The sequence below is a fragment of the Clytia hemisphaerica genome, unplaced genomic scaffold (genome assembly GCF_902728285.1).
Source record: "Clytia hemisphaerica strain Z4C2 unplaced genomic scaffold, Clytia hemisphaerica genome assembly, whole genome shotgun sequence".
Lineage (NCBI taxonomy): Eukaryota > Metazoa > Cnidaria > Hydrozoa > Leptothecata > Clytiidae > Clytia > Clytia hemisphaerica.
In genome coordinates, this window is record NW_027104594.1 from 253361 (window position 1) to 279483 (window position 26123).

The 26123-nt window shown below is 36.6% G+C and overlaps 2 protein-coding genes across 3 annotated transcripts in view; one reads left to right on the top strand and one right to left on the bottom strand.

Moving 5' to 3' along the window:
• Positions 1-4740: 4740 nt before the first annotated feature.
• Positions 4741-26123, top strand: part of LOC136823983 (E3 ubiquitin-protein ligase RNF216-like) — a 37022-nt gene continuing 15639 nt past the window's right edge. For both annotated transcript variants that reach the window (XM_067080139.1, XM_067080140.1), the window contains exons 1-3: positions 4741-5514; positions 6233-6787; positions 7288-7379. In XM_067080139.1, coding sequence (XP_066936240.1) covers positions 4852-5514; positions 6233-6787; positions 7288-7379 — 1310 coding nt within the window. In that variant the 5' untranslated portion in view covers positions 4741-4851. The remainder of the gene's footprint in view (positions 5515-6232; positions 6788-7287; positions 7380-26123) is intronic.
• Positions 20921-24058, bottom strand: LOC136823797 (uncharacterized). Its single transcript, XM_067079969.1, has 4 exons — positions 24050-24058; positions 23503-23588; positions 22942-23010; positions 20921-22448 (listed from the first exon to the last, which is right to left on the bottom strand). The coding sequence occupies exons 1-4, from the start codon at positions 24056-24058 to the stop codon at positions 20921-20923; spliced, it is 1692 nt and encodes a 563-aa protein (XP_066936070.1).

Sequence of the window (26123 nt, forward strand, 5' to 3'; positions counted from 1 at the left end):
ATTCAACATGACAGACATATTTTAAAGGCCTTTTTTTTTTGAATAGGTTTTTTAATTTTACTTTCTCATTTTATGGCCCCTTTGGACCAGTTTTTGTCAAACTGGCAAAAAGCTGGGGAAAATCTTCTGTGGAATATTGAAGGGAATAAGGACCCTTAGAAAATCAAAATTTGAAGTCCCTTATTGAGAAAAACTGAGGCAGATCCTAAAAAATATTTCCCATCTAAAAAATGTTTCCCGTCCACTGGCTGGGAGAAAAATCATGGCCCGCCCAAAACTTATATCCTCTTTCCATAAAATAATATTTCTGGACAGGCATATTATAATAAAAACATTAAATTCAATTTAATGAATTTAATTATTTTATTAAATGATAAATAAGTTTTGATTCATTAATTTCCATCCAGTTTTGACTAGAAACTATTTAAAATGGTATGATAGGTACAAAACATATGTTAATTAAAATAAGGTTTAAAATTACAAATTTTTGTTGATGTTGAACGTATATAAAGCGAAGAGCAACCCAACAAACCAAATATACAAAATACTGTACATATACCTCATCTACCAATATATACCAAATCTAGGTACCTTAAGTCAAAGGCTTAAAAGTTTTACTTTGGAAAATCCTAACATAGAGAGAGGGCTAAGAATTGAGGTGTTCCTTGCACAGCTGAGCTCCCGGTGCCAAATAATCAAACTGACTGTATATTTTGTATTCTATTCTATCCCATACACTTTATTTATATCATCAGCACTGTGTGGCCTTTTCAATTTCACATAGTCTTCTGCACAAAGTTTCTCTTTGCTCTCTGTTCGTTTATATTTACCAACAAGCTTGATTTGATCTAGTGCAGTGAGATTGTTATTATTTGGCACACTTGGTACTGTTGATTTGGGTATATCATTCATCAAGTGTGGTATCAACAGAAATGGATCAGGTGGTGCTAATGTTGTCCTTGATCGCTGACGAGGTGCAAAATCATGGAAAGCTTCATCTGGCTCCATTACTGTTCTTGACCGTCCACGTCTCTCTGGTAGCCCTTCATTGGGACACATTACAGTTCTTGAGCGACCCCTCTGCTCTATGCGTGGTGTTGGTTGTATAATTGGGTACTCTTCAAATATATCTTCTTCATTGTAAAATGCTGGCGGGTATGGCACAAAGTTTCTCCTGGCTGCAGCTTTCTGTTGAAGATATCTTGAATTGTTTCGATCTTGGTTCTGGTCAAGAGACGTTTGAGTGCGTACCCTTCCATGCATGCCTAGAGGCCACACACTTTGGCCTATATCTTGTTTATTAAAGCGGGCCTGATTTTCTAACACTGTCCGACGCATGAATAAATCGCTTTGATGTCTTTGCAGGACCTGGTCTTCCATTTGTGGAAAATAACCACTATTACCTCTGTATCCCATATGCTGCATCGGTCTTGGGTAATGATGTCCATAGTTTGGTGAATTGTACATGTTAGGTTCATAAATGATCCCACTCTGGGCGCGACTTTGTATTTGAATATTATTATAATTCATTTCGTTCATTGCCATTTCTCTGAGATACCAGCTCATTGGGCGTGGTCTTGTATGTTGTGTGGGTGGTTGCTCACGTGGTGTCAAATATTCCCTTGTGATGTATTCATTAGGTAGACATTGCTGTCTGTATGGCAGGTCTTTTGGTTTGTTTTGAAGTTTCTTTTGACCTCTGCCATCCATTGTGACGTACTGTGGAAGGTCATCTGCCTCCTTTGATGGAATTTCATCATGTACCATCTTTTGAAGTTCTGATTTATTGGTTTTATTGGTAGCGTTCATGTCATATTTCTCTAAAAAGGGTTTGAAATTCAAAACAGCATACGGCTTGATGGTATAATAATCAGGTTCTTCATTTTCAGTTAGCTCCTCTTGATGCAATTCTCTACTGTTGTACTGTGATAGTAAACAACTCTCAGATGGTGGTGGTTTTGGTGGTCTTGCTTTCCGTTTCAAAGACACCAACTTGCGTTGGAAATAAACTTTCCGTCTCCTCTGTGCAATGTATGTTAAGCCGATGGTTATCAGGAAAGTCAAAATGCACGGGATCAAAACACTGATGATGATAATAATAGTCCGGTCACTTTCACTTTCACTTTCAGAACCAATGAAAACATGATCTTCGGTCACGTGTACAATGACGTGCAGGTGTGTGGTTGGGTCAATGTAACTTGTTGTTAACTTGACTTTGTAGAATTTATGGGTTACAGGCTTGATGAGGCTGATTACATTTTTTCTAGTGGTGATTCTAAAATATTCTTCAGGCAGACAACTCAAACATTCCAAAGTGTAAGAAATGTTTCCAACCTCCAGCTCCTCTTGAATTCCACTCCATGTAACTGTCAAAAAATAATCATCCACAATTTTGAAAGCCAATCCTTTGGGCAATGTATCTAAACATGGTTTGTCTGAACGCTGTTTATGTTCTACTTTTCTGAAATGTTTTTCTTTACACCTGCACTCTGTATGGTTATAATTATTAACCGAATTAGTACCACACAGATGGCATGTTGTATCTTTAAGGTCGTCTTTGTACGATAATACTGGACATTTATAACATTTATCGACATCTTTGAAACATCCAATAGGACATTGTGAAACATTATTCACCCCTGATGTCGCCAATGTACTGCATTGTCTACGAGATTGTAGATTTCTGTTCAGATATGCAGGAACACCAAAACAATCACTGGTGACGACGGCCAGTAAGAATGCTATTTCAGGTATCCACATTTTTTCAAACAGTCTATTTCGTCTGCTCATCTCAGGAATGTGTTTTTCTATCAGCATATATAATTATGTCTTCCAAGACTGTTCTGCAACTAAATTTTTCTGTTTATAATCTAGCTACTTTCGAAGTTCCTACAATGACTCAACATTTCGATTGCTCATAACTCTTTCTGACACAGTTTCCTGATGCACGATCTCAGTGAATGAATACGAAAGTTTTACCCCCTGTTACGAGGTCAAAATGTTACTTCAAACGTTATGCTTTTCAGGGGGTAAAACTCTTATGTGACTTCTCGATGTGAAGAAAGAAAGTCATGAAATTTTGATGTGACACAATTTTATTCTACACATTGTTCTTTTAAATATTTGATCACTGGGTACTGAGCATTTTGTATGCACTCTTTGATAGCAATTGTGATGCGGTGCATATTTTATTACCTCACGAACGTCATAAGAATTCTCTTTGAATATTTAATTCTAAAATATCAGCATAGAAATGTCTTTGACCCGATTTTTTTATAAACTGGTTCAACCAGTATTTTTCTCAAAGGAGATACCTTGATCCTTCAAATTGTCAAAACTCTTTGAAAATCCTTTTAGAACTTCTGTTCAATATTTCTGCCCTTTCGATTTCATTTCGAGTCCACCCCTATTCTTGCCATTCCTTCGATCTTAAAAAAAGTGCGAATCTCCAAAAATTTGTGTTCTCAAGTTTGAAGATACTGAATATTTTGACACCGTATCGCTCACATACCACTCCAAAATGCTTCTCAAATTAACTTTTGATAAAATTCCATTTTGAAATAACGGTTGTTACTTCACTAAAAAGTTTACATATTTGAATTAAAGTTGAATTGTTAAAAAAAATATGAGCTTTTTGAACTTATTATAGAGGCCATCAAAGAACTTTAAAAGCGTTCATAAGAACTATGAAAGGAAAATTTGCTAGGCTTTTCTTAAAACAGAAAACTTGGTGAAGTTTTCTTATTGAATAAAACTTCGTCATTTTTGCGAAGATCTTTGTCAGGCAAATGTTTCCGCCAGGGAAAAGAACTTCGTCACCTAAGATTTCGTCATATTTCAACCAAGTTTCCCCTTCAATGTATTGGATAATTAATATTTCGACCCACAGCCGATTTTTGCTTTTTGGAAAATCTAACTTTCTTGTACGTCTCTTTAGATAAAACAGCTGACATGTTAGTTCTGGTTTGGACAGCCCAATCTTCGCCCAGTCCGTCTAAATCAAATGTGTGGCCCTCTTGTCACGTCAATTTAACGCCCGTTCTTCTTTCAATCTTTTTCAAGCAAAGATTTTAACTGCCAACTTTCTGTCCACTTTTTGCCTGCTTCCTGTATGGAAAGTTTGCTATCTACTAGATAGAGCTTAAAGATAAAACATAACTCCATCGCAGGCGCAACACGACACTTGAGTTAAGAAAAATGTCTCAGATCCGGAATGACGCCTAACCGTAACAAACTCTACTTCGCCTATAAAACAATCCACCGCTGTTTTAAAACATCTTTAAAACCTAGGGATCATCTTTGCGAAATGTCATGCTTTTTATCACCATGTTATTATATGCGCTAACAAGACTACATGTGAACTTTTCGGAGTACTTCAGCTCCTTAAAATACATCTTAATTACGGAGAGTATTATACAAGAGTTTCCCATTGACAGAAACTGACAGGTAGTTCTGAGAGATCTGGATAATATAAGTTCGAATTATCGAAAGTCCGCTCTAATAAATTGTTATTCTATTGTAATAGTTTTATTGTTAGAATCGTTGGGAATCTTTTTATACGACTCCGTTCCTCCTCCGCCCGTCCTTTTTAAAACGAGCGGCGTGTTATTATTTCTTACTGACTCCTCTGAGCAAAGCCACTCTCTGGAAATTCATCAATAGATAGAGGAAAACCTCAACGTATAAAGGTGGTAGAAAAGCGTCTTTATTATTTTCTTTGATATTGTTTCTTACAGCAAAACTAATGAAAAATGGTATATAAGTTATAACATATGGAATATGTGAAAAGAGTACACCCAATCTCCTGCTTATAAATGAAAACACGATTACTACGAGTCCGATCAACCAAAAATGGCAGGACCAAACCAAAATGCCATCCTCACCGAACTCTCCTCAATATTCCCTCAACACTCTCAACAGATCATTACCTTCATTCACAATGATGTTGTGAACGTTTACGGTCAAATGGCTGACAAAACCATGATCCTACCATCCTGTATCGAACGATTGTTAGAATTACCGGATGACTTCAATGTTCCAACTCAGGAGGGAATTACTATTGAGCAGGATATGGGCGTGGAAGCAGAGATAGTTGAAGAAATGGTCGGTAATGATGATCGAGCCATTCTAATCAACTCAACTATTAATTCAACGATGAATTCAACCAGCACTAGAATTGCCGATGTCACCGGTAACTCATTGACCACAACTTCGTCAAGTAACCTCTCTACCAATAACACTGCATCTACACCAAGCAGCAGTAACCATACCACAACTTCAGATGATATTGATTTAGATTCGATGGATACTCCATTAAGCTCCACATCTTCAGAAAATGACAACTCTTTTTACCGTAATAAAGACATTCCCAGGTATAGAGAACCTGTTACTATCAGCTCTGGAGAAAATTCACCAGTAGTTGCCAAGGATCCCAATTATTTCCCAGCAGATGATATTGACGAGGTTTTACTTTTAGAAGATTTGTCAACTGATGTCTCCCAAGTTCGCCCAAAAGTATGTCTTATTTCTTTTCTTTTAATTTTTGTGAATTAACTACAGTCATAATGACTCGAACAGGCATAACATGTTGAGATTTGATCAATTCGAGCTATTGTTTTTAAAGATTTTTAAATACCTTAAGGGACTGGCAACCTTGTTCGAGTAAAGGTGACTTTCGGGATATACAGATACCCCTTCCTCCGGAAATCTCAAGCAAAAATGTCTTCGTTATTTCAAATTTTAAAGCCATTGATGAACCCCGGGTCAACCTGGGCTTTTTTTATTCTAGGCTATTTTTTTATTAGGCAAAAATTTGCAAAAATAAAATAGATAATATGAAAGATTTTAAATGCATAATATTTGAAATAAGCGAAGTTCCAGATTTTTGAAAAAGTATAAAATTAGGGTTTTTGGTTCCTTCATTTTTTTTTATATCATCTATACTTATATCATGTATCCAGTATTTTGAATATTATCTCTTTTCATTCAAGAACAACTAATCGAAGTGTGCGAAATACCATTTTCTTTGAAGCAGACTTTTCATTGGAATTTTGATTGCTTTTGTTATACTAAAAGTCAAAAGTTTGTAACTTGAATTTCATACAAAAGAAATGAAAGGCTACTCAAAAAACAGGGAACTTTTTCTCGGGACCACAGGCGGAATCCTCACATCCCAAACCATCCCAAACCATCTGATTAACTTTCTCATACAAAATAAATCGCTTCTATTCAGATTTTGGACGATGATGATGACGTATTGGAAGTCAGTATCACCGTCAACAGAGCAAAACGTAAAAACGAAAACCACGAATCGACGCCAGACGCCAAGAAACGGAAAAGTTCATCAGATACCAGCAGCACTCATAATTCTTCAGTCAATTTATCACATGTCGGTGGGACCATCCGGACTCATGTCATCGTACCTAACAGGCTACAAGACGGTGCTGGTCCTTCAAATACCACCTCCACGCCGAATACCGCCAGGGCGGGGCCTGATTTTACTGCTGGAATTTTCAAACAGATCGAAGAGAATCGAAACAATCTCTTCAAGAATATCATCGGAGCAAGTACAATAACGAGACCTCCAACTGCTACTATAGGTTCAAGTACCTTTACAAGGCCTCCTAAACAACAACCTACGCCCAAGGCACCAACTCCAATCAAGGTTCCTGAGACTCCACCACCACCACCTCCACCCGTACCCGCGCCCGCACCACCCGTTTTAGTCGATATTGCCAACCTAAAGAAAGGGATGAAAGACTTCGATCATTATGCTAAGAAACGAGTGGTATGTCATCATAAGTTCCTCGGCTTTGATAACGACTCAAATATCGAGCTGTTATATCAAGAGCCAAGATTTAGTTAGCTCTCCGTACTTTATATTTCAATTGACATCATATCATACAGTTTTTTTGCTTCTTTGCGTGGGTTAAATTTCTTTGCGTTGGTTAATTTTCGTGCGTGGACCGATCAATTTACCGGAAAGTATCCAGAATCATTTGGCCTTTTTTATTTATATCCACGTTCTCTTTTATTATCGCTTGTTTTATTTTACTACAATAGAGTCTCCATAATTCGGACACACACGGAGAACGCAAATTTGTTCGAGTTATGGAGACATGTTTATGAGACACTGTTAACGTAAATTTGTTCGATTTAAGTAAGCCCGGCTTAAACTGAAAAGACCATAAAACTTGTTCGAGTTAAAGGAGACATTCGAGTTATGGAGGTCACACATTTCGAAAACGGCCCGGTATAAATGTTTTTGATCATTTTCTTATATTTTAGAAAGACATCATCAACGATGTAGCAGTGACCCACATCGAAAGACTCATCCAACAACACCCAGATCAAACTCCTCTAGAACAAGTCGTCACACAGTAAGTCGTATATTGCCCAAAATAAATTTGTTGACTCACGATCACGACGTCACACAACAGCGGCGGATCTGAGGGGGTTCAAATGGTTCAGCTGAACCACCCTTACCCTTTTAGTAAATAAAAAAAACAAAGACCCTTTCTTCAAGTGAAATCTAGTTTTCTGCTGTATCTCGGTGCTCGATATTATTTTACCAGAGGTTTGTGTTTCCGTGGTGCGCGTTATCTGGTACCAGATGTGGAAATATGGTCCGCTCCTTTAGAGCTTTAGCGTGGGCGGCCGCCAATACGCCATCGGAATATCAGATAATGGTGCGCGCGACAAACTTAGCTTTTCCCGCGCTGTAAAAAATCTTTGTTATGACTTTTTTTTGCGGGATTAATATCTAGCTGTGTTCTGTGCTAGGAAAATCTTTGATTTTGAACCTGGTTCAGAAAATGCATCCAGTGAAATGGCAAATTTGAGGTGGTTCAAGGAAATTTCTCGAAAATACGAGACCGACCGTTTTGAGCGTAAAAGATTTTCCTACAAAAATAACTTTCAGTCGCATGTCGTCGCCGGCAAAATATTGAAATGATTTGAAGGGTAGCCATTCGTACGGCAAACGACCTCACTTCTTTGCAAGCGTTCAATGCAGTGTTTTAAAGAAAGGAATTGAAGTCCTGAAAAGTGATAATAATCAGGCAATTACTTATCTTTTTGAGGACATTTTTGGTTCAATTTAATCAGTAAATTTGAGAGTCACACAACAATATCACTCAATGTATGATGATTTTGACAAAGACTCTGTGTGATGGAATTTTTCATCTGCTTTTGTTTGATGTGGTGAAGAGTGACAAAAGAAAAAGACTTTCATTCTGAGGAAACATTTTTGTTTTGGTTTATCTTTAGAGGAAAAGCATTCATACGAACAAAAAAAACTTAATCAATTTTTCTTGATAAATGAAGTTTGGAATTTATTTATGGGAAAGGACTTATTTGTGAATATTTGGTGGAAGTTCATCGTGTCTTGAATATAATCACGAATTTATGTTTGGCTCTTCTCCCATCATCGGGCATCGGGAATATCACGGGGGGGGGAAATCTACCTAGCTACATATGGATCACAAGATTTGCGATTGACTACGTTTCGAGAGATTCTTCTCCCATCATTGGACATTGATGAATTTCACTTTGCTACGTTTCGAGAGATTCTTCTCCCATCATTGGACATTGTTGAATTTCACATGGAAAAAAAGCTAGCTAGCTTTATTTTTGAAACTATATATAGAAAAACAAAACAAAATTTGTTTTATAACAGAGACTGGAAGAAAGGTTAGGGAATAACATTTTAGCAATTTGATTGAATTTGGTTGAAGAAAGAAATTTCTGGAAAGGTGAACCTTCATGCATGCTTCAAGATAATGTGATGCGAGGAAATATTATATATTATTAAGAAGAGAGAGAGTTCATACCACTTTATACTTGCAAAACAAAACTAAGATTACTTTTATGTGATCATATGAAAATGTGGTGTACTTTTGTACAAAAAGAGACATTGGTGACCTCTGAAAAAATTACCCTCTTGTGCTTAATTGTAGGTGAACATTTTGCAATTTTTTGGAAAAAATCACCCAATTAGCATTTTGTAATAATGACCTCCAATTGTAATGACCTCTGAGTGTACTGCCCCTGCATCTTCCACCCCCTACAAGTAAGCATAAAAGAGTACGATTGAATGCAGAATTTATGAACAACACTTCATACAATTGTGAAAGTTGAAAAAGTGCTTTCCTACAGATTGTTGATGATTACTGTTAGTACCTTTAATAATGCTTAAAAACATCAAACTTTTTACTTTGAATGTAAAAAGTACTTTTTTATGAGATTATTCATCTAATTTGAGAGCTAGAATTTCTGTGATATGATAAGATGCGAGTTGCGAGTTACGAGTTACGAGTTACGAGTTGCATTTAAAACCACGAGTTGCGAGTTACTTTTTACGAGTTACGAGTTACGAGTTGCATTTTAACAAAATAAAATCGCGAGTTGCGAGTTACGAGTTGCATTTTAACACACAAAATTCGCGAGTTGCAAATTAAAAGTGCGAGTTGCAAATTAAAAGTGCGAGTTGCAAATTAAAAGTGCGAGTTGCAAAATAAAAGTGCGAGTTGCAAATTAAAAGTGCGTGCAAAAGTTGCAAATTAAAAGTGTGAGTTGCAAATTAAAAGTGCGAGTTGCAAATCAAAAGTGCGAATCAAAATCGAAAAGTCAGTAAGGGTGAATGAATAACATTTCTATTGATAAAAGAAAAGATATTTCGTAATGGTTAAATGGTTATTGCTGCGCTCACTATTACATAATAAAAAAGAGCAAACATTTGGTGGATCAAGAAAAAATGTACACAAAGTATGTATTTACATTGCATGAGTGTAAAGTACTGTAGAGAAAAGTGCGCCTGGGAGGGGATACTAGGTATGGAGGATATGTCATGTATGTTCGGACCGGACCTTTGAACCCTTACCCTTAAGAAAGTTTTTCTGAAAATTTGCGAGAAAAGCAACTCTTAGAGAGACTTATTTTTTACTTTCTTTTTGCAGATTTTCAACATTGAGACCCTTAGACTCCTTTGACTTTCGATTTTTTTTCGCAACCCATATTTATTCAAGTACCTAAATAGGCATATCCACTTAAAGTTGTTTTTTATCAACTTTTTGAGAGATTTCAGATGGTATCTAATCGGTTTTTTTGCTAGTTTTGAGTTTTACAAAACATCTTAAATTGTTTTTGGGTACCTTTAAGGTTTTTCCTGCGTCCCGTAGAAAAACATCCGAAGTAAGAATTGGCCATCATAAAACCTTTGACCCTAAGGATTTTCTTAATGTAAATAAAATTTCAAAAACAAAGTAACAGTTCCAGTCATCCCAGGTACAAAAAATTCGAGAAAGATATTCGAGTAAGTGAAACAAGCAACATGCTGAATGGACCTACCTGTTGATCGAAATCAGATAAAAGTAGGTATTCTACATTTTACTATTGGTATTGAGCAAACACGATAAGTTTTAGAACAATGCAAAAACGTCTGATTTATTTTCTTTTATCATTGTGTAACTTGGTCGTCTTTTTTTGAAAATTTTATGGCGAAAAAAAAATTTTCAGAGAAAAATTACTTCAACCAACCATATTTTAAGGTACCTTGCACTCTATCTTTCTGACAAAAATCAGGAAAAACTAATGAAGCTATTTTGCACCAAGTCCAAAAAACCTTATTTTTTAGGTAGTTTTGGCCCAAATTTACCCCAAATTTTTTTTTCAAAATCGGGCTCCGTCACTTTTTACGCATTGCTATTTTGTATCATTGTGCAAAAATGAAAAAAAAAATAATGAGCCGATCCCGAGAAAAGCTGCTAACAGGAAAATGGTAAAAGGGAATTTCCCCAAAAAAACGAAAATCCGTATTTTACGACGAAAAAAAATTTTCCGAGAAAAATTACTTCAGTCACATTTTAGGGTACCTTGCACTCTATCTTTCTGCCAAAAATCAGGAAAAAGTAATGAAGCAATTTTGCACAAAGTCCAAAAAACCTTATTTTTAGGTAGTTTTTGGCCCAAATTTGCCCCCCAAAATTTTTTTTCAAAAATCGGGCTCCGTCACTTTTCAGGCATTGCCATTTTGTATCATTGTGCAAAAAATTCAAAAAAACTAATGAGCCAATCCCGAGAAAAGTTTGTAACAGACGAACGGACAACGGTCAAATTAAAGGACCTCCCGGTAGGTCCAAAAAGGCTTCACTGCAAAGTAGCTAACAGGACTAGCTAGGATGGTCGTGATTTCAAATGAAAGAACTGCAGAAAGATCTTCTTGTACAGAAGACATGTCTTTTGATGAACATTTTCAGTTACAAATCAATGACCTAAAAACGTATATTATAAAAAATAGGTAAGGCACTACGTATAACATAAGAAATTAACTAAGTACTAAAAGTATTACTATTACTAAATCTCAAAAGGGAATTGAAAAAAAGACGTCGAAAAACGAAAAATTCCTAAAGCTTTACACGAAAGTTCACTCAAAAGTCCAAAACTCTCAAATTGATCATTTCTCATGTTTGTAAAAATTCTAAAAAAATAAGAATACGTTAATTAATTAATTTATTTAAAATCAAATAAAAGATAGATGAAACGAACAATAAAACCGATCAGCTGAAAGATTATTGCTAGTCCTCGCAAGTAAAGTTTAATCCCTTCGCTTACTCTTGGTTACAGAACAATAGTTAAAAAGATCAAAAGAAATAAAGCGTGAAACAAATCAACCAGAAGTCAGCGAAAGGGCCATAAATCTATCAACAGGAGAAGAAGAATTTCAAAAAAAACTTATGCCACTCACACTTAAAAAAATAAACTAAAGATATACCAAAATGTCACTCACACTTAAAAAATAAACTAAAGATATACCAAAATGTCACTCACACTTAAAAAATAACTAAAATATACCAAAATGTCACTCACACTTAAAAAATAAACTAAAGATATACCAAAATGTCACTCACACCTAAAGATATACCAAAAGGTCACTCACACTTAAAAAATAAACTAAAGATATACCAAAATGTCACTCACACTTAAAAAATAAACTAAAGATATACCAAAATGTCACTCACACTTAAAAAATAAACTGAAGATATACCAAAATATGTCAATCACACTTATAAGGTGCATAGAAATATTATAAACTATTACATATTTGGTAAAATTTGAACACTTTCAATGTTTTCAACTTTAATTGCGTTAGCTTTAATCGTGTTCAGTTCGGCTTGGGTAATGCCGTTTAATGCTGGATCAATGCGTATCATGGTATCAGCTCCTATTGATCTTATGTTGTGAAGAGAGCTCTTTATATCTCTGACACATCTGCTGCTTATACAAAATCGAAGTTTTGTCTCAACTACTCGGTCACGATCTTCTAGATGAAGGAGTCCTTCAACGAATAAATGAAGATTCCCAGTTACGATTGTTCTTGGTTTTAAACATCCCGAACAACGCGCTGATTGTTTTACTGATTTTCTTGAAAGGTACCACATTTGGGATGAGTTGAATTTTGCGTGATCTTTCAATTTCTGTGAGAATTTTCGGTCAGTATCCCTTTGAGTTGTCAGCAAAGTTGGAATTTCGGCAGGCATGGAATTTACAAGACGCTGAAACGACGAAGCCCCTATTTCTGTTTGGGCAATCAACTGGTCGTTTTCACTGATGCCAAACAGGTTTAAATATAGCCAAACAATATGATGACATAATTTTCTTGACGCTTGCTGGGATTGTGAGCAATCACACATCACTTCTTCAAGGCTTATTTCAACATTCCTGATGGTGTGTGATTGTTTAACTGTGAATTTCAATTGAGATGGATTTTTTAGTCATTTCGACTAAAGAAAGTTTTTCCGTGAAGCTCTTTAGCTTTTTTCAAAACTGATTGGCAATGCTTGCTTTCCAATGATTTCAATCTTCTTTTCTTCGCTTTTGGTGGTTGTGAACTTTGCAGGTGGTTATCATCCGATACGTCTACTTGGTGCTCTTGATATTCCTCATTTTCTGCTAATTCCGTGACATATTGATTGGCTCTCCCAATCTGACGACGTTCACTCCTGCGTTCCAGGTCCATTCGAGATGGCCCACCGCCAACACATCTTTCGCCTTCCTGTCGGTTCAACCACGTAGCATCTAATCTAGCTGAGTCACTGATGTCACTCATTACTGCATCGACCAATGATAGATTTTTTTTCACCACCGGCTTTCATGCTGGCTTGTGCAGCCTCTGCTAAGCTCGATCTGGGGGCATTGTGTAGGTTACTTTTGAACGCAGAAGACCAGCGGTACTTGACATTATTCCAAAATCTCATCATGTCATCAAGAGGTTTTCTGCATGTTTCAGGTTGCTTTCGAATCAAGTTGTCAATTTTTGCTTTTTCGCGATTGTAGCCTTCTTCGGTGACAGAATTTTTCATAGCCAACACCAATAGGTTAAATGCAGTCCCATCCTCAGTGTTAAAGTATTTCTTGTGTTTGTCGACGCTTTTCTGCAGATGAAATTCGCAACCAGCCGTTCTGTTTTCTACGAAATCTTCTCCGTACACATCCTTGAGGCCGATCTTGGCGCTTGCATGCTCATCACATTGGATAGTGGTAGGGTTAAAGATATCAAAGGATGAAGAATTTAGCATGTTATTGATGTTTCGGAAAAATAGTTCAGCATATTCATGGTTTTCGGTAGTAGCTTCCATTGTAACTAACCTGACCATTTGGCGCAACAATGAATCGTAATACGATAAAGTGTAAGTCTTCCAGCCTTTACATCTGAAGTATAAAAAGAAGCGATCAGAAATGAAACAATAGACAAAATAAACAGTCCAGCCCAGTGCCAGTAGCCCCCCTGAATGGGGGGGGGGCTTTTTTTGACTTTAAAAATAACAAAAAAAAATTATGACCTGCTGTTCGTGTAAAAACCTGATGTCCCTAGGTTTCAGAGGGTTGTATTTTAGCTGGTCGGTCTTTAGCAATAATAGTCGAATCTTGATTTATTAGTTCACATGCTTCTTCCGTTCACTTTAGATAATTATGATAAGTAACTACTCAAAAACGTGAGTTCACAAGTTTAAATACATGGAAGACCACGAGATAATCACGTGATCTTAGAATAATAAAAATATACAAAGAAAGAAAAGATAAAAGATAATTATGCTAAATATGCTAATTATGGAAAATTATGTAATATATTTTACACTCCCCCCAAAATTTGTTTACCCAAATTTTTCAATAAGTCTTCGTTTCAATTGTCCATCTGCGGCAGCTTTACGTTTAGATCTAAGATTACTACTGACAAGCTTGATTTCGCTGGGTGCGCACTTATTTTCAGGTTCTGGCAAGGGCTGAGTCAAAAGAGTCCGAGATAAAAGGTACTAATCTTTGCAATGGGCGGCTGCATGTTGTTCTGCGTCCTTCTTTCGATGTTGTCTGCAGCTTTGCACCTCTAACGAATCCATCACGTCCAATGACCAATTCTTTCACTTTTCCCATTCTCCAGCGGTTGCGTGGAAGGAGATCTTCTTTTAAAAAGCACGATGTCCCCGACAGAAATGTCCTGTTTTATGGATGAATTTTGTTTTTCGGTACAAATTGAATTGTTTTGAGATCACCGAGGTAACAAGTTGAAAAACGACGCCAAAAATGGTCAAGTAAAGAAGAAATATGTTTTAAACGTTTTCTTGTGTGTTGGAAAAGTGTGTCGAATTTTGTTTAACTTCGCTTTCGATAAAATGTTTCTGCCATAAAGTAAATGAAAAGGTTGTAAGCGCGCTCGTCAATGTCATCTTCGTTCAAGTAACTGAGAGGGCGTGAGTTCAGTGTACCCTCGATTTCACATAAAAAAAGTAGAACTTCTTCAAAACTTAGAAGAGAATTTCCGAGGATTTTGCGTAGTGATGACTTCACGTTTCTTACTAAGCGTTCATAAAAAACCCACCCACCAAGGGGCTAAAGCCAATATAAATTCTTGTTTGATGCCCTGTTTTTCAAGAAACTAGTGCTTCACTTCGCGTGATTTGAAAGTTTTTGCATTATCATGAATTACCAGTTCAGGATAACCCTTCCGGGCGAAAAAACGAATGATTCCACAAATAAAAGACTCGTCACCCATGTCAGGCACTAATTCTAAATGCAACGCCCTACTAGTCGCGCAAGTCAGTAGCAAAATATAGACCTTAGTAAAAGAGTTCTCACAACATTTTTCTTTGACGTATAAAGGTCCACAAAAATCTAAACCAGTGTGTTGAAAAGCAAAATCGCTTTCAAGTCTATAAGACGGAATATCTGCTGTAGGTGGAGGTAAAAAAGTTCTTTGGTTGAACCTCTTACATATCGTACATTTTCGAAGGATGTCTTTTACACGTTTTCTTCCTTTTATTAGCCAATATCTTTGTCTCACGAATGCCAATGTTGTTTCAACTCCGTGATGTAACGTCCGTTCATGTGCATCTTCCACAATGAGTTGACTGAGGTGTCCGTCTCTCCTGATGATTGCTGGATGCGATTGATCGTAAGGTAGAGATGTGCCATAACGTCCTTTTAACCGTAAGATGCCGTTGTCGTCTTCATAAAGGTTCAATGATGTCTTCAATTTGTCAAAAGAAGCGTCTGTCTTGATGAAGTATTGTTCTTCTTTGATGATTCGATCGTGTGCATCTTTGAATTCTTCTGGTGACAGAGTTTGATCCATATTTGGTGGTTTCTTTTTGCGAATTAGGTTGATAAATCGGAACACATAACCAACAACAGATATGAACTTTTTCAAAGAACCAAAACGAGTAATGTCAACCACGTTAAATAAAGAATTATTGCTTTTGTTCTCGACAACAGATGCTAAGGTTAGAGTTTCTAAATCACTTTTCCGCTTCTCCTTCATAACTTCCACCAACATAGCTTGGTTATGACACTCAAAAGGCTCAGAATTCAAGGAAGAATTTAAAAGAAAACTTGGTCCTTTTTCCCACATTTCAGAATATGTTTCAAAAGGACGAGTAGGAAAATCAGATGGGTTTTCCTCACTCTTGACATGAAACCATTTGTCTCTATCAACCACTTTTCGTACTTTCACTTTCACCGCTCTGTTCTCTACCCAAGGCTTCCAATCTTTCTCCTTACCTTTAATCCAACACAAATGCAATCTCAGAATCCGACCAACAACAACGTATCACTAATGGTCAACCCTCCCATGAAAGGCTGAACGACATTGTGATAACAGATAAGACAACAAAAGACATCCAAGGAGCTCTAACCTAGGAGTACCCAAACGTTTCAAAGGTGCTATCCTTGTCTTTCCACCAACAAAATTCACCGAAACTCCACCTTCCGAAACAAATCTCAAATAAACTACAGCACAATAAACCTCATCCGAACTATCAGAAAAACCACACAGTTGAACACTCACAAAGTCAGTAGAAAGAACAAACCGTTGCAACTTCAAAGTACCAATATTCCTCAAAAGAGCAAGAAAATCAACCCAATACTTCTTTAATTCCTCAGATACATCATCATCCCAGCCCACCAACTTTACTCTTACAGAGCAACTGGAAGAGAAACTTGATCCTAGCCGTTACTGGCGAATAAAACCCAAAGGGTCATAAAAGGAAGCAGAAACACTTAAAATGTTCCGCTTAGTCAACTTTAAACCTTCACACATCTCGAGAAACTTCTTAAAATCAAATACAAAACAATCATCAACTACATCCCATTCAACTCCTAAAACCTTTTTCAAACGGACAAACTCCGCATCCCCAATCAAAAGCTTTCTCAACTCAGGATCACTTGTCACCCACTTCCTTAACTCCATACCAGCATCCTTGATAATCTCAGATGTTCTCACAAAAAACTGTTTACCTTTCTCACCACTCTCAACACCGGATACAAGATCATCCACATAAAAAATCATCCATAAGACGCTCAATCAACTCCTTGTCAGTCGACAAATACTTCTCCAGATGATGCTTGATCGTACCATTCAACAAAAAAGGGCTTGAAGTCATACCCATCACGACTCTCATAAAACGAAAAACAACCAGTTTAGGATCACCATCCGACTCAAAATCATACCACAAAAAACGAAGAAAATCACGATGCTCGTCAAAAACCTCAATGTTTAAAAAAGCTTTCTTAATATCCGCCAAAATAGCAACCTTGTTCAAACGAAAACGAATCAACATATCAAACACCTTCGACAACAAATTAGGACCAGAATACTGACACTCATTTAAAGAAGGACCATTTATACCACAAGAAGTATCAAAAACAGCACGGATCTTGGTTGTCTCTCTATCTTCCTTCACTACTGGCCTGTGAGGTAAGTAGTGAACTTTACCTACCTCTGCAGAAATCTCATTCTCCGGAACTTTCTCAATGATACCTTCTTTCTTATACTCTTCAAAAACCTCATTATACCTCTTTACCAAGTCTGACTTTTCTAGTCTCTTCTTCAAGGAAACTAATCTCTTCTCAGAAGTCTTAAAATTGTCTGGAATAGTATCATGATCTGGCTTAAAAGGCAACTTCACTTGGTACCTCTCTCCAGTATGGACAATATCTTGCTCAAACTGGTGTACCACACAATCTTTCCTACCAATGTTCTCAACTTCCCAGAAACGATCCAAAGACTCCTTCAACTGTCGATCCGAATCACTTTCAACAGAACACCTAAAGTTCAAAAAACAATAACTATCCTCTTCACTTTTGACTTTTGCCTTAACCTTTCCACTCAAAACCCAACCAACGACCGTCTCCGACGCAACTGGACCTGACTTACCTGTTTTGGTCTTACCGGAGAAAAAGTCATGGTAAAAATCAATACCGACAAGAACACCAACTGGGTAATCGATTGAAACCGCATTAAAGGTATCCGCCAACTCTAAATCCATCAAATGGTCGTATTTTGAACGATCAAAGACCTTGGATATCGAGCCACAAATCCTCGGGACACAAAGTGCTTCAACAGCTGTGAAAGAGTTGCGGCCTTTGTGTTTAACCTTGATCGTGACAACATCCAAGAACTTGGAAACTTTTTTGCTGTTGTCTCCCTCACCGAAAGTCTTGATGACTACTTTCTCTTTTCTTTCAGACTTCAACTGTAACTTATCTCTCAACGCTTGAGTCACGAAACTCCTTTGACTGCCACTGTCAAACAAAATCTTAGAAGAACTCCCCTGTCTCTTACACTTATCCTGAATATAAGCTGTAGCTGTCTGCAACAAAATAGACTCACGTTCTGCTCTGGCTGACATAACAAGACCTTGCTGAATTTCTTCTAGTGACTCTCCGTCGTCCTGATCTCTCTCTCTGTCTTCTCCACCTCGATCACCATTTCTGACTCTATTCTCTTGATCTCTTCCTCCACGATTTCTATCTCTATCTCTTTCTCGATTTCTCTCGTTCCTGTCTCCCTTTCCAAAACAAATTGCAATGTTATGCTTCCCATTGCAGTTCCTGCAAATATACTTTACTCTACACTCTCGCTTCTGATGACCTTTCTTCAAACAGAGAAAACATCTCCTATCTCTCTTCAACATGTCAGTCCTGGACTTGACATTAGTAACCTTTCTACACTTGTGAGATGCATGATCTTTACTACAGAAAACACACTTATCAGCTACATCCTCACTCATACCACCGAAAAGATTCCATGTTGTAGACTTACCTTTGGACGAAGGAGACGATGAAGATCCACCTAAGAATGAGGAACAATTCTCACTAGTTCTGATCTCCTTGTTCATATACTCAATCAACTTGTCTAAAGTCCAAACTTCATCCTCAAAACGTCTAGAAATGTGGAAAACTAACTCGTCTGGAAGTCGCTCCTTCAAAATCGGAATCAAAAGACTACCATATGTGGAAGTTTCTACGTTCATAGACCTCAAATTTCTGACACAATTCTCCACATCACTAGCTAATTTTCTCAAACTTTCTGTCTCTAACATACTGTCAACCTTTCTTAATTTCAAAAGAGACTCCATGTAGGCTGAAATTAAAACTTGGTGATTCCCATACCTACCTTCCAAAAGTGACAGTGCTTCCTTGTAATTAGCAGCTGTTAAGGACAAACCAGAAACGAAATTCGACGCTTGACCCCCCAAATATCTCTTCAAATAAATAAACTTGTTGATATCACTTAAACTTTCGTCATCATCTACAGTCTTGCTAAACTGTTCAATGAAGCCTCTCCACTTCAAAACATCTCCTTTGAAAGTCGGCAATTCTAACTTTGGCAACCTACAAGACTTTGTCACTGACGAAGCAGAACTATTGGCTCTTTCAGGTACAGAATTAGAAACTTTCATGGTCTCAAGGTGAAGTTTCTCAAGTCGAAACTGAAGGTTAGCCAATATTTCGTACGTCGGCTTGACTGCTTCTATACTGTCAAGAACATCCCGCTGAATTTCCTCAGCGTCTAAACTGTTGGCAATCTCGTCATCTAAGGTACTTAGTCCTTCTCTAGAAGTCTCCATTCTCTGTTTCAAACTCACCATTTTAGCTTGCCCCAAATCTTCATTTACTAGCTCTCTATTCGCTTCTTCAATAATCTCTTTGAGACTAGTCCTGTAAGCCTCTCTCCTTGCTTTCTTCCTCGCAAGAGCAGCAGCCATAATAACTTATAAATTCTCCCAAATATCAAAACGTCAAACTTTTACTCAATCAGATAAAAACGCAACAAAATTTTGTCACAAAATCACCAATAAGTGCTTATAAAAAATTCGTAAAACACGTGTCAAAAGTTAAAAGTATGCAAAAAGACTCAAAAATATCACGTGATTAAATTTTCTCAAAATGTCCACCCGGCTCAAAAACAACCGGTAAAAAATTTCACACACGAATGAAAATGGTAAAAACAATAAACAACCAGTGGACAGTTGTGCTTGATCAATTATAATCAAAGCTTCCGAAAAAGGAAAATTTTCACGCCAAAATGTAGCACTCAAATAAAGACGGCTGAAAATTTCAATTCATAAAATAATCACACAAAGCTTTTGGCAATTAAAAAAAATTACTCACCAAAATGTCTCTCACTCAAAAGACAGTTGCCGAACTAATTCATCAAAAAAGCACGCTATGACAATTCCTTGTCAACACTAATTTGTGCACGAGGGCAACAAATAAAAACTTTAAAAATTCCGTAAATCACAAAAAATGCACGAAGAAACCAAATTTCAGCAACAACACTATCATTCAAAAAGAACTCTCCGTACCACAGACGTTGAAAATTTATTCGAGAAATACTTTTAAAAATCCTTCGACTAATTTAAAAGAACGACTATTAAGCCAAGACCATCACAGCGAAAAAACACGCAAAGAAGAAAATGTAAAAAATTTTGAAAAGAAAGACTCAATAAAAACAAAAGCAATAACCTTTACTTAGCCTATGGCCTTCAATACCGCTAAGACTCAAAGATTAATATCAAAACTGATGAAGGAAACGCGATACCTCAACTCCTGACGTTTTTTCCAGTTTGATCTGCTTCCGTTCCAATGATCTTTAGATGGGTTCTGTATCAGCAAATCGGTGCGCCATGTAAAAACCTGATGTCCCTAGGTTTCAGAGGGTTGTATTTTAGCTGGTCGGTCTTTAGCAATAATAGTCGAATCTTGATTTATTAGTTCACATGCTTCTTCCGTTCACTTTAGATAATTATGATAAGTAACTACTCAAAAACGTGAGTTCACAAGTTTAAATACATGGAAGACCACGAGATAATCACGTGATCTTAGAATAATAAAAATATACAAAGAAAGAAAAGATAAAAGATAATTATGCTAAATATGCTAATTATGGAAAATTATGTAATATATTTTACAGTTCGTGTAGTTTTTAAAGCCAAAGTTTTCTATACTTTCAAAACATTTTTATTTGCGAAAATTGTTCTTGTTGCGAAAAGCGCTGAAAAAAAACTTAAAGAAGCTAATTAATACACAAAGTTTTTGATTTTTCTATAAAGCGAAATGTTCTACTAAATCAATTAAATACAAAAGCTTACCTGCTATGAAGAACATCAAGATGAACCGTCTCAGATGATAAGCGATGTGTGCCGTCCATGTTCAAATGGTTGAGTATCTCGACTTTTCTTTTGCTTGATTTGAGGACGAAGGGAAGATTGCCATCTGACCCATCGTTAAAGGCAAAGATAAGAAATTTATCATCTTTTTCGAAGTTTCTTTTTAATACTTCAACAGCTTTGAAACTATGTCCTTCTGGTCTTCTGCTCGCTTTAGATTTCCTACGTAAGTTGTCGACGTACCGAACATCGGTGAAATTTCTTGCTTCTGCAACTGCATCACTATAGCTTCCTTTTTCGATATAGTTCTGTACCTGCTGTCTAATTAATGCCTCTCGTGTAACTCGAGGAAACTGTTCCGCCAATTGATTGATATCTTCCTTCCTTCCAAGAATCTCCTTAGGACAGGTATGCTCTCCATGGTGCTTACAAGTAACTTCCTTCTTTCCCAAATCTTGCTCCAGAATTAATCTCGCTTCGCAAGGTATGAAGGCAGCTTCATTATCACAAATAGTACACACAACGATATCACTTGTGTTCTGCTCAAAGTCTTTGCGGTTAACACCAAAGTCATTCACGTTAGAGCAGGTGGTATTTTTACAACAGTAACTCCCACGACAGTTAAAAAGAAGCCTCGGACCTTCTGTAAACGATTTGGTTTTGCTTGTTTGACAATGACCCCACGGACGCTTGCCTTTACAATTGCTTAGGGAACCCTTTCTCAGCGGTACTACATATTGAACAGTGCCATCAACATCGGCAGGTACACAGCTTCTCCTTTCCTTTTGTATGTTATCGAATACTGTCTCTTTTATGTATTTACGCTTTCCAATGTATTGGACCGCAGGGATTTCTTCATCTGAATCGTAGAATGACGCGGGTGAGCTAAACGATTGGTCTTCATTGTATTTAAAGTCATACATCTCACTTTTCAGTTCTTTCTTAATAGGCTTCACATCTTTGACTTTCGAGTAACAGCTTTCTTCAGATGCTATCACATAATCATAGTGTCCATTAGTGAAAGATAATTCTATATTAGATAAGATTGTTCCGTCATCCGGTTTGAATTCGTGGTAGTTAACCGATTCACCTTCAACGTAATATATTTTGAGTTTCGTCGAAGTCATCTTTACCAAGGCTAGAATGACAACATCAACAATATTTGTTGTGTATTCTTTCTTTTCTTCGAACGCTTTCAATTCTGCGTCTGCATTTTCTTTAGAACCATTGACCCATATCGCATATTCTTCCTTTTTTACTTCCTTGATGGCTTGATGCAAAAGTTCTTTGTAGCTGTTTATGTCAGGTAGAAGATTTACGCGTTTCAAGGAGCTAAACACTGCCCTTGGCAAGCAATGACCATCGGGTTTCACGACAATTCTTCTTTTTCCTAGGCTTTCATAATGATCGTCGAGCAACTTATAACGTTTCCGAAGGTCTTCATTGTTTTGAATGCTTTCAGCTATTCCGCATTTGATACAAAAAGGTTTCATCTCTTCACTGTGCCTAAAAGTTGAATGATCTATATTAGCGAGAACACGTGCCGAAGGTTTAAATCCAGTGGCGTGGTGGGAAAATTTTTCTGGGGTGGCCAAGTAGAGTTTGGCGTCCTTTTTTGAGATTTTTTGTTTTTGGGGCCCCCTCTCTATATATTTGATTTTCTTACGAATACAGCCTAATCACTGGAACTAAAAAACTAAATCATAAACACAATAAAGAGTGTGCAAGCATTTTTGATCTGAATTTTCCGTCCCCACTGGATTTTGTTGATTGGAAAAAATGGAAATAGATATCCCAGTTATAAAATGAAAGGGATTTTTTATCTCCACTTTCTATGAAATTTCCACCGGGTAAGTGAGACAGGGGTGTCGCAAGAGAAGATTGAAATAAACTATGATCCGATCTTGAAAGCCTTACTTGGTGCTTGGCTTATTATTACTACAAAATGCTTGAAAATAAGAACTAACGACATAAGCTATAATTCAAAACAGAAACTTACGTGCAAGGCTCTGTGTTTTCAGATAGAGTATCTTCTTGCTGCTGATCATTGACGTTCTGTTGAGAACACCTAAAAAATATTCGGACAGAAATTAGAAATCTTATCCCTAATAACATATCCCATAAACCGTGAAACCACATTTATCCTTTCTCGAAGTGATTTACTGATTTGCAAACCCCTAGGGGTAGAGAGACATGGTGATAGCCTTCAGTACCCGAGGGGTATTCAAGGTAAGTGAAATAAAGGACATTCGGTCCTTAACACTTAATACTGATTTTTTTCGAAAGCAGTAAAACTGATCAGATTCAAAAATTTAGTACTGAGTGTGTGACATTTTTGAAGACCCTTACATTATACCTTATAGAAGCAGGGCACTTGATGTCTAGTATATATAATTTGGAGAAATACCTTACCATTATCTTAAGTGTGATATGATAAGATGGGAGTTGCGAGTTACGAGTAGCTCAATATTGCTAATTAAAATTAAGGCCACTCCGAATCTTAATTTTTCTAAATCTTTACACGAAAACATTACTCGTAGAATTTGAAAAGTTTACTTACAACGCCTCGCTTTCTATGAACTCTATATCACTGTCACCATTGGCATCGGTGTCACTTGATAATACAATCGTATCCATTTTGTTCACCTGAAAAATGACAACAGAAAGTAAAGAGAATAAGAAACAATTAGAGGTTTTCTAGCAACACATGTTTTTTTATAATTAACGATTTACCCTTCTGTATCTTTACAAATTTTGAAAAGAAAATGGACCAATATGGCGCCAAAATGATCTCTAGTGGGTTAAGCTATGGTAAATGTAGTTTCATTTTATGTTATATGAGCCACCCCCCAGTTACCCCTCAAATCACTCATTCACGAAATATTTTTCGAAATCTATGAAATAATGATTTTCCGAAATGGGGGAAAATTTTTCCAATCCAAGTATAAAACAAGTGATACTTTTATGGACCTACCTGGTTAGGGGGGGTTGTACTTTTACGGTGTGACGGGATTGGCCCTTTTTTAGTACAGTATTACGGGATTTGACGAAAAAAAAGACGGGAAAACGGGATTTTAAAATCAGACGGTGACGGTATTTGGCCATACTTTTGTCATTACTAGTATGCCTGTATTTGAACCTGTACAGACCGGTGTGACGGTGGTTATTATTTTTTTCAATTCTCGGAATTCCGGGATTCGGCAAAAATTTTGACGGGAAAACGGTATTTCGTACCCGTACAAAACCTGGTTATGCATTTAACACATATATAACTCATATCTTCGTGAGCGTGACCATTAAACAATCATTCAGAACACAAATAGTGACGATGATCTATTAAAATTAGTCATTTGTTTCTTATAAAAAAAACTGTTGGAAACCAAAATTTCATGCTCTTGAAATATTCTTTCAAAACTAAGCCCTCATGAGGAAAAAAAACATCTATCTCATAAAAAAATTGAGTAATTTGACTAAGAACATTGATGTATGCTTATTAATAGTGATTCTTATAGACAAACATGCATTTTTTGAGCCAAGAATTTTTTTTTTTGCAAAAATCTGGTTGAGCCATCTTTTACTATGATGGACTTTCATGCAAAAAATCTGAATAAATTAATGATCCAATTTTTCAAAGTCCAAAAAACCCGTTTTTTGGCCCAAATTTGCCCAAAAGATTTTTTGTTCGAAAATCGGGCTCCGTCCGTCACATTCGAGGGTTTATAGTAACATCTCTTTGTGCAAAAAATCAATGAGCCAGAAAAAACTAATGAGCCAATCTCGAGAAAAGTTGGTAACGAACGGATGGACGAACGGACAGAGGTTAATTTATAGGACCTCCACCGGGGTAGGTACAAAAATCGAAAGAGATGCGCAATCAGGCGAGCCGCTAAAGGCAATATGCTTATGAGTTTTATATTCTCTATTTAATGTTTTAATTAATTTTTTTCTATTAAAACATTTGGTTATGATAAAGTGACACAAAAACATAAAAGGTAGAAAAAGAAAATGGAAATTCAAAATGCTGAGCCAGAGAATATTACACGCTTTTTTTTTATAAGAATGGTGTAAATCCATTTCATCATGGATATTCTTAACTTTTTTGGGAAAACCATCCTAAAATATTCTTACAGCATTCTTATTACTTGGGGGTAATTGGCAATTTATGATTTAAAATGCTCTAAAAATGACATTCTTTGCTTGAATAGCAAAATTGCATGATGGTGATATTCTTAGCATATTCTTAATTTTTAGGGCCATTTCATCATGGACATTCTTAAAAGTGTACTTCTTATAAAAAAAAGCGTGTATATCGAAAACCCATACCGCACCCCAGAGAGAAATTCAGCTGCTTATAGTAAAACTTATGACTTGAAATTTGGAGTTATTTTGCAAAATTGAAATTTTTTCTAATTGAATGACTGCCACTACACACAAGCGTAGACGGTTTACGAAAAACTAGAAAAACATTTATTTCCTTTTCTTGTTTTTTTCATTAGTTGCTAAGGAAAATGGCCAAAATTTTAGGCATGAACATCCGGAAATACTCTAACTACACCCCTGAGCCCAAAATTGGACTTTATAAAAAAAACGAAAATATAATATTTTTTCCAAATTTTGACCTGAAACCTGTAACCTGGACCTAAACCTGAGCGTGTACTAGGGGTAGCGCAGAAGCAGCCAACGAGCCCATTTCCCCGAAATATCTGTTTCCCTTTTCCAGGAGAGAGTTTTTTTTTGAAAAAGGGGGAACAGATCCGATTGTCTAGGAGAGAACCTTTTCCTTAAAACTATCTGTTTCCCCGCTCCAGCTGATGGACGTCATCAGAGAGAAAAAGGTCAATATTTCTAGGAGATGACATAAAATAATTGGGAAACAGATATCTGTTTCCAAAAAAGATGATATTGCATTGGAACAGATTGAACTTTATGGGGAAACAGATATCAATAAAAAAAAGAAAGGGAAACAGATGAAAATTTCCAGGAAGGGGGAACGATAATCCTATTGGGGAAAACAGATCAAATTTTATTCTGAAAATTGTGGAAACAGATCAAATTTCTAGGAAGATACTTTGAGATAAAAAATTTAGGTTTTGCGGAGAACAGATCTTCATTTCTAGGAATAACATTTTTTGAAATTCGGCGGCAACAGATCAAATTTTTCCAGGAAGGCTATGTCGGGAA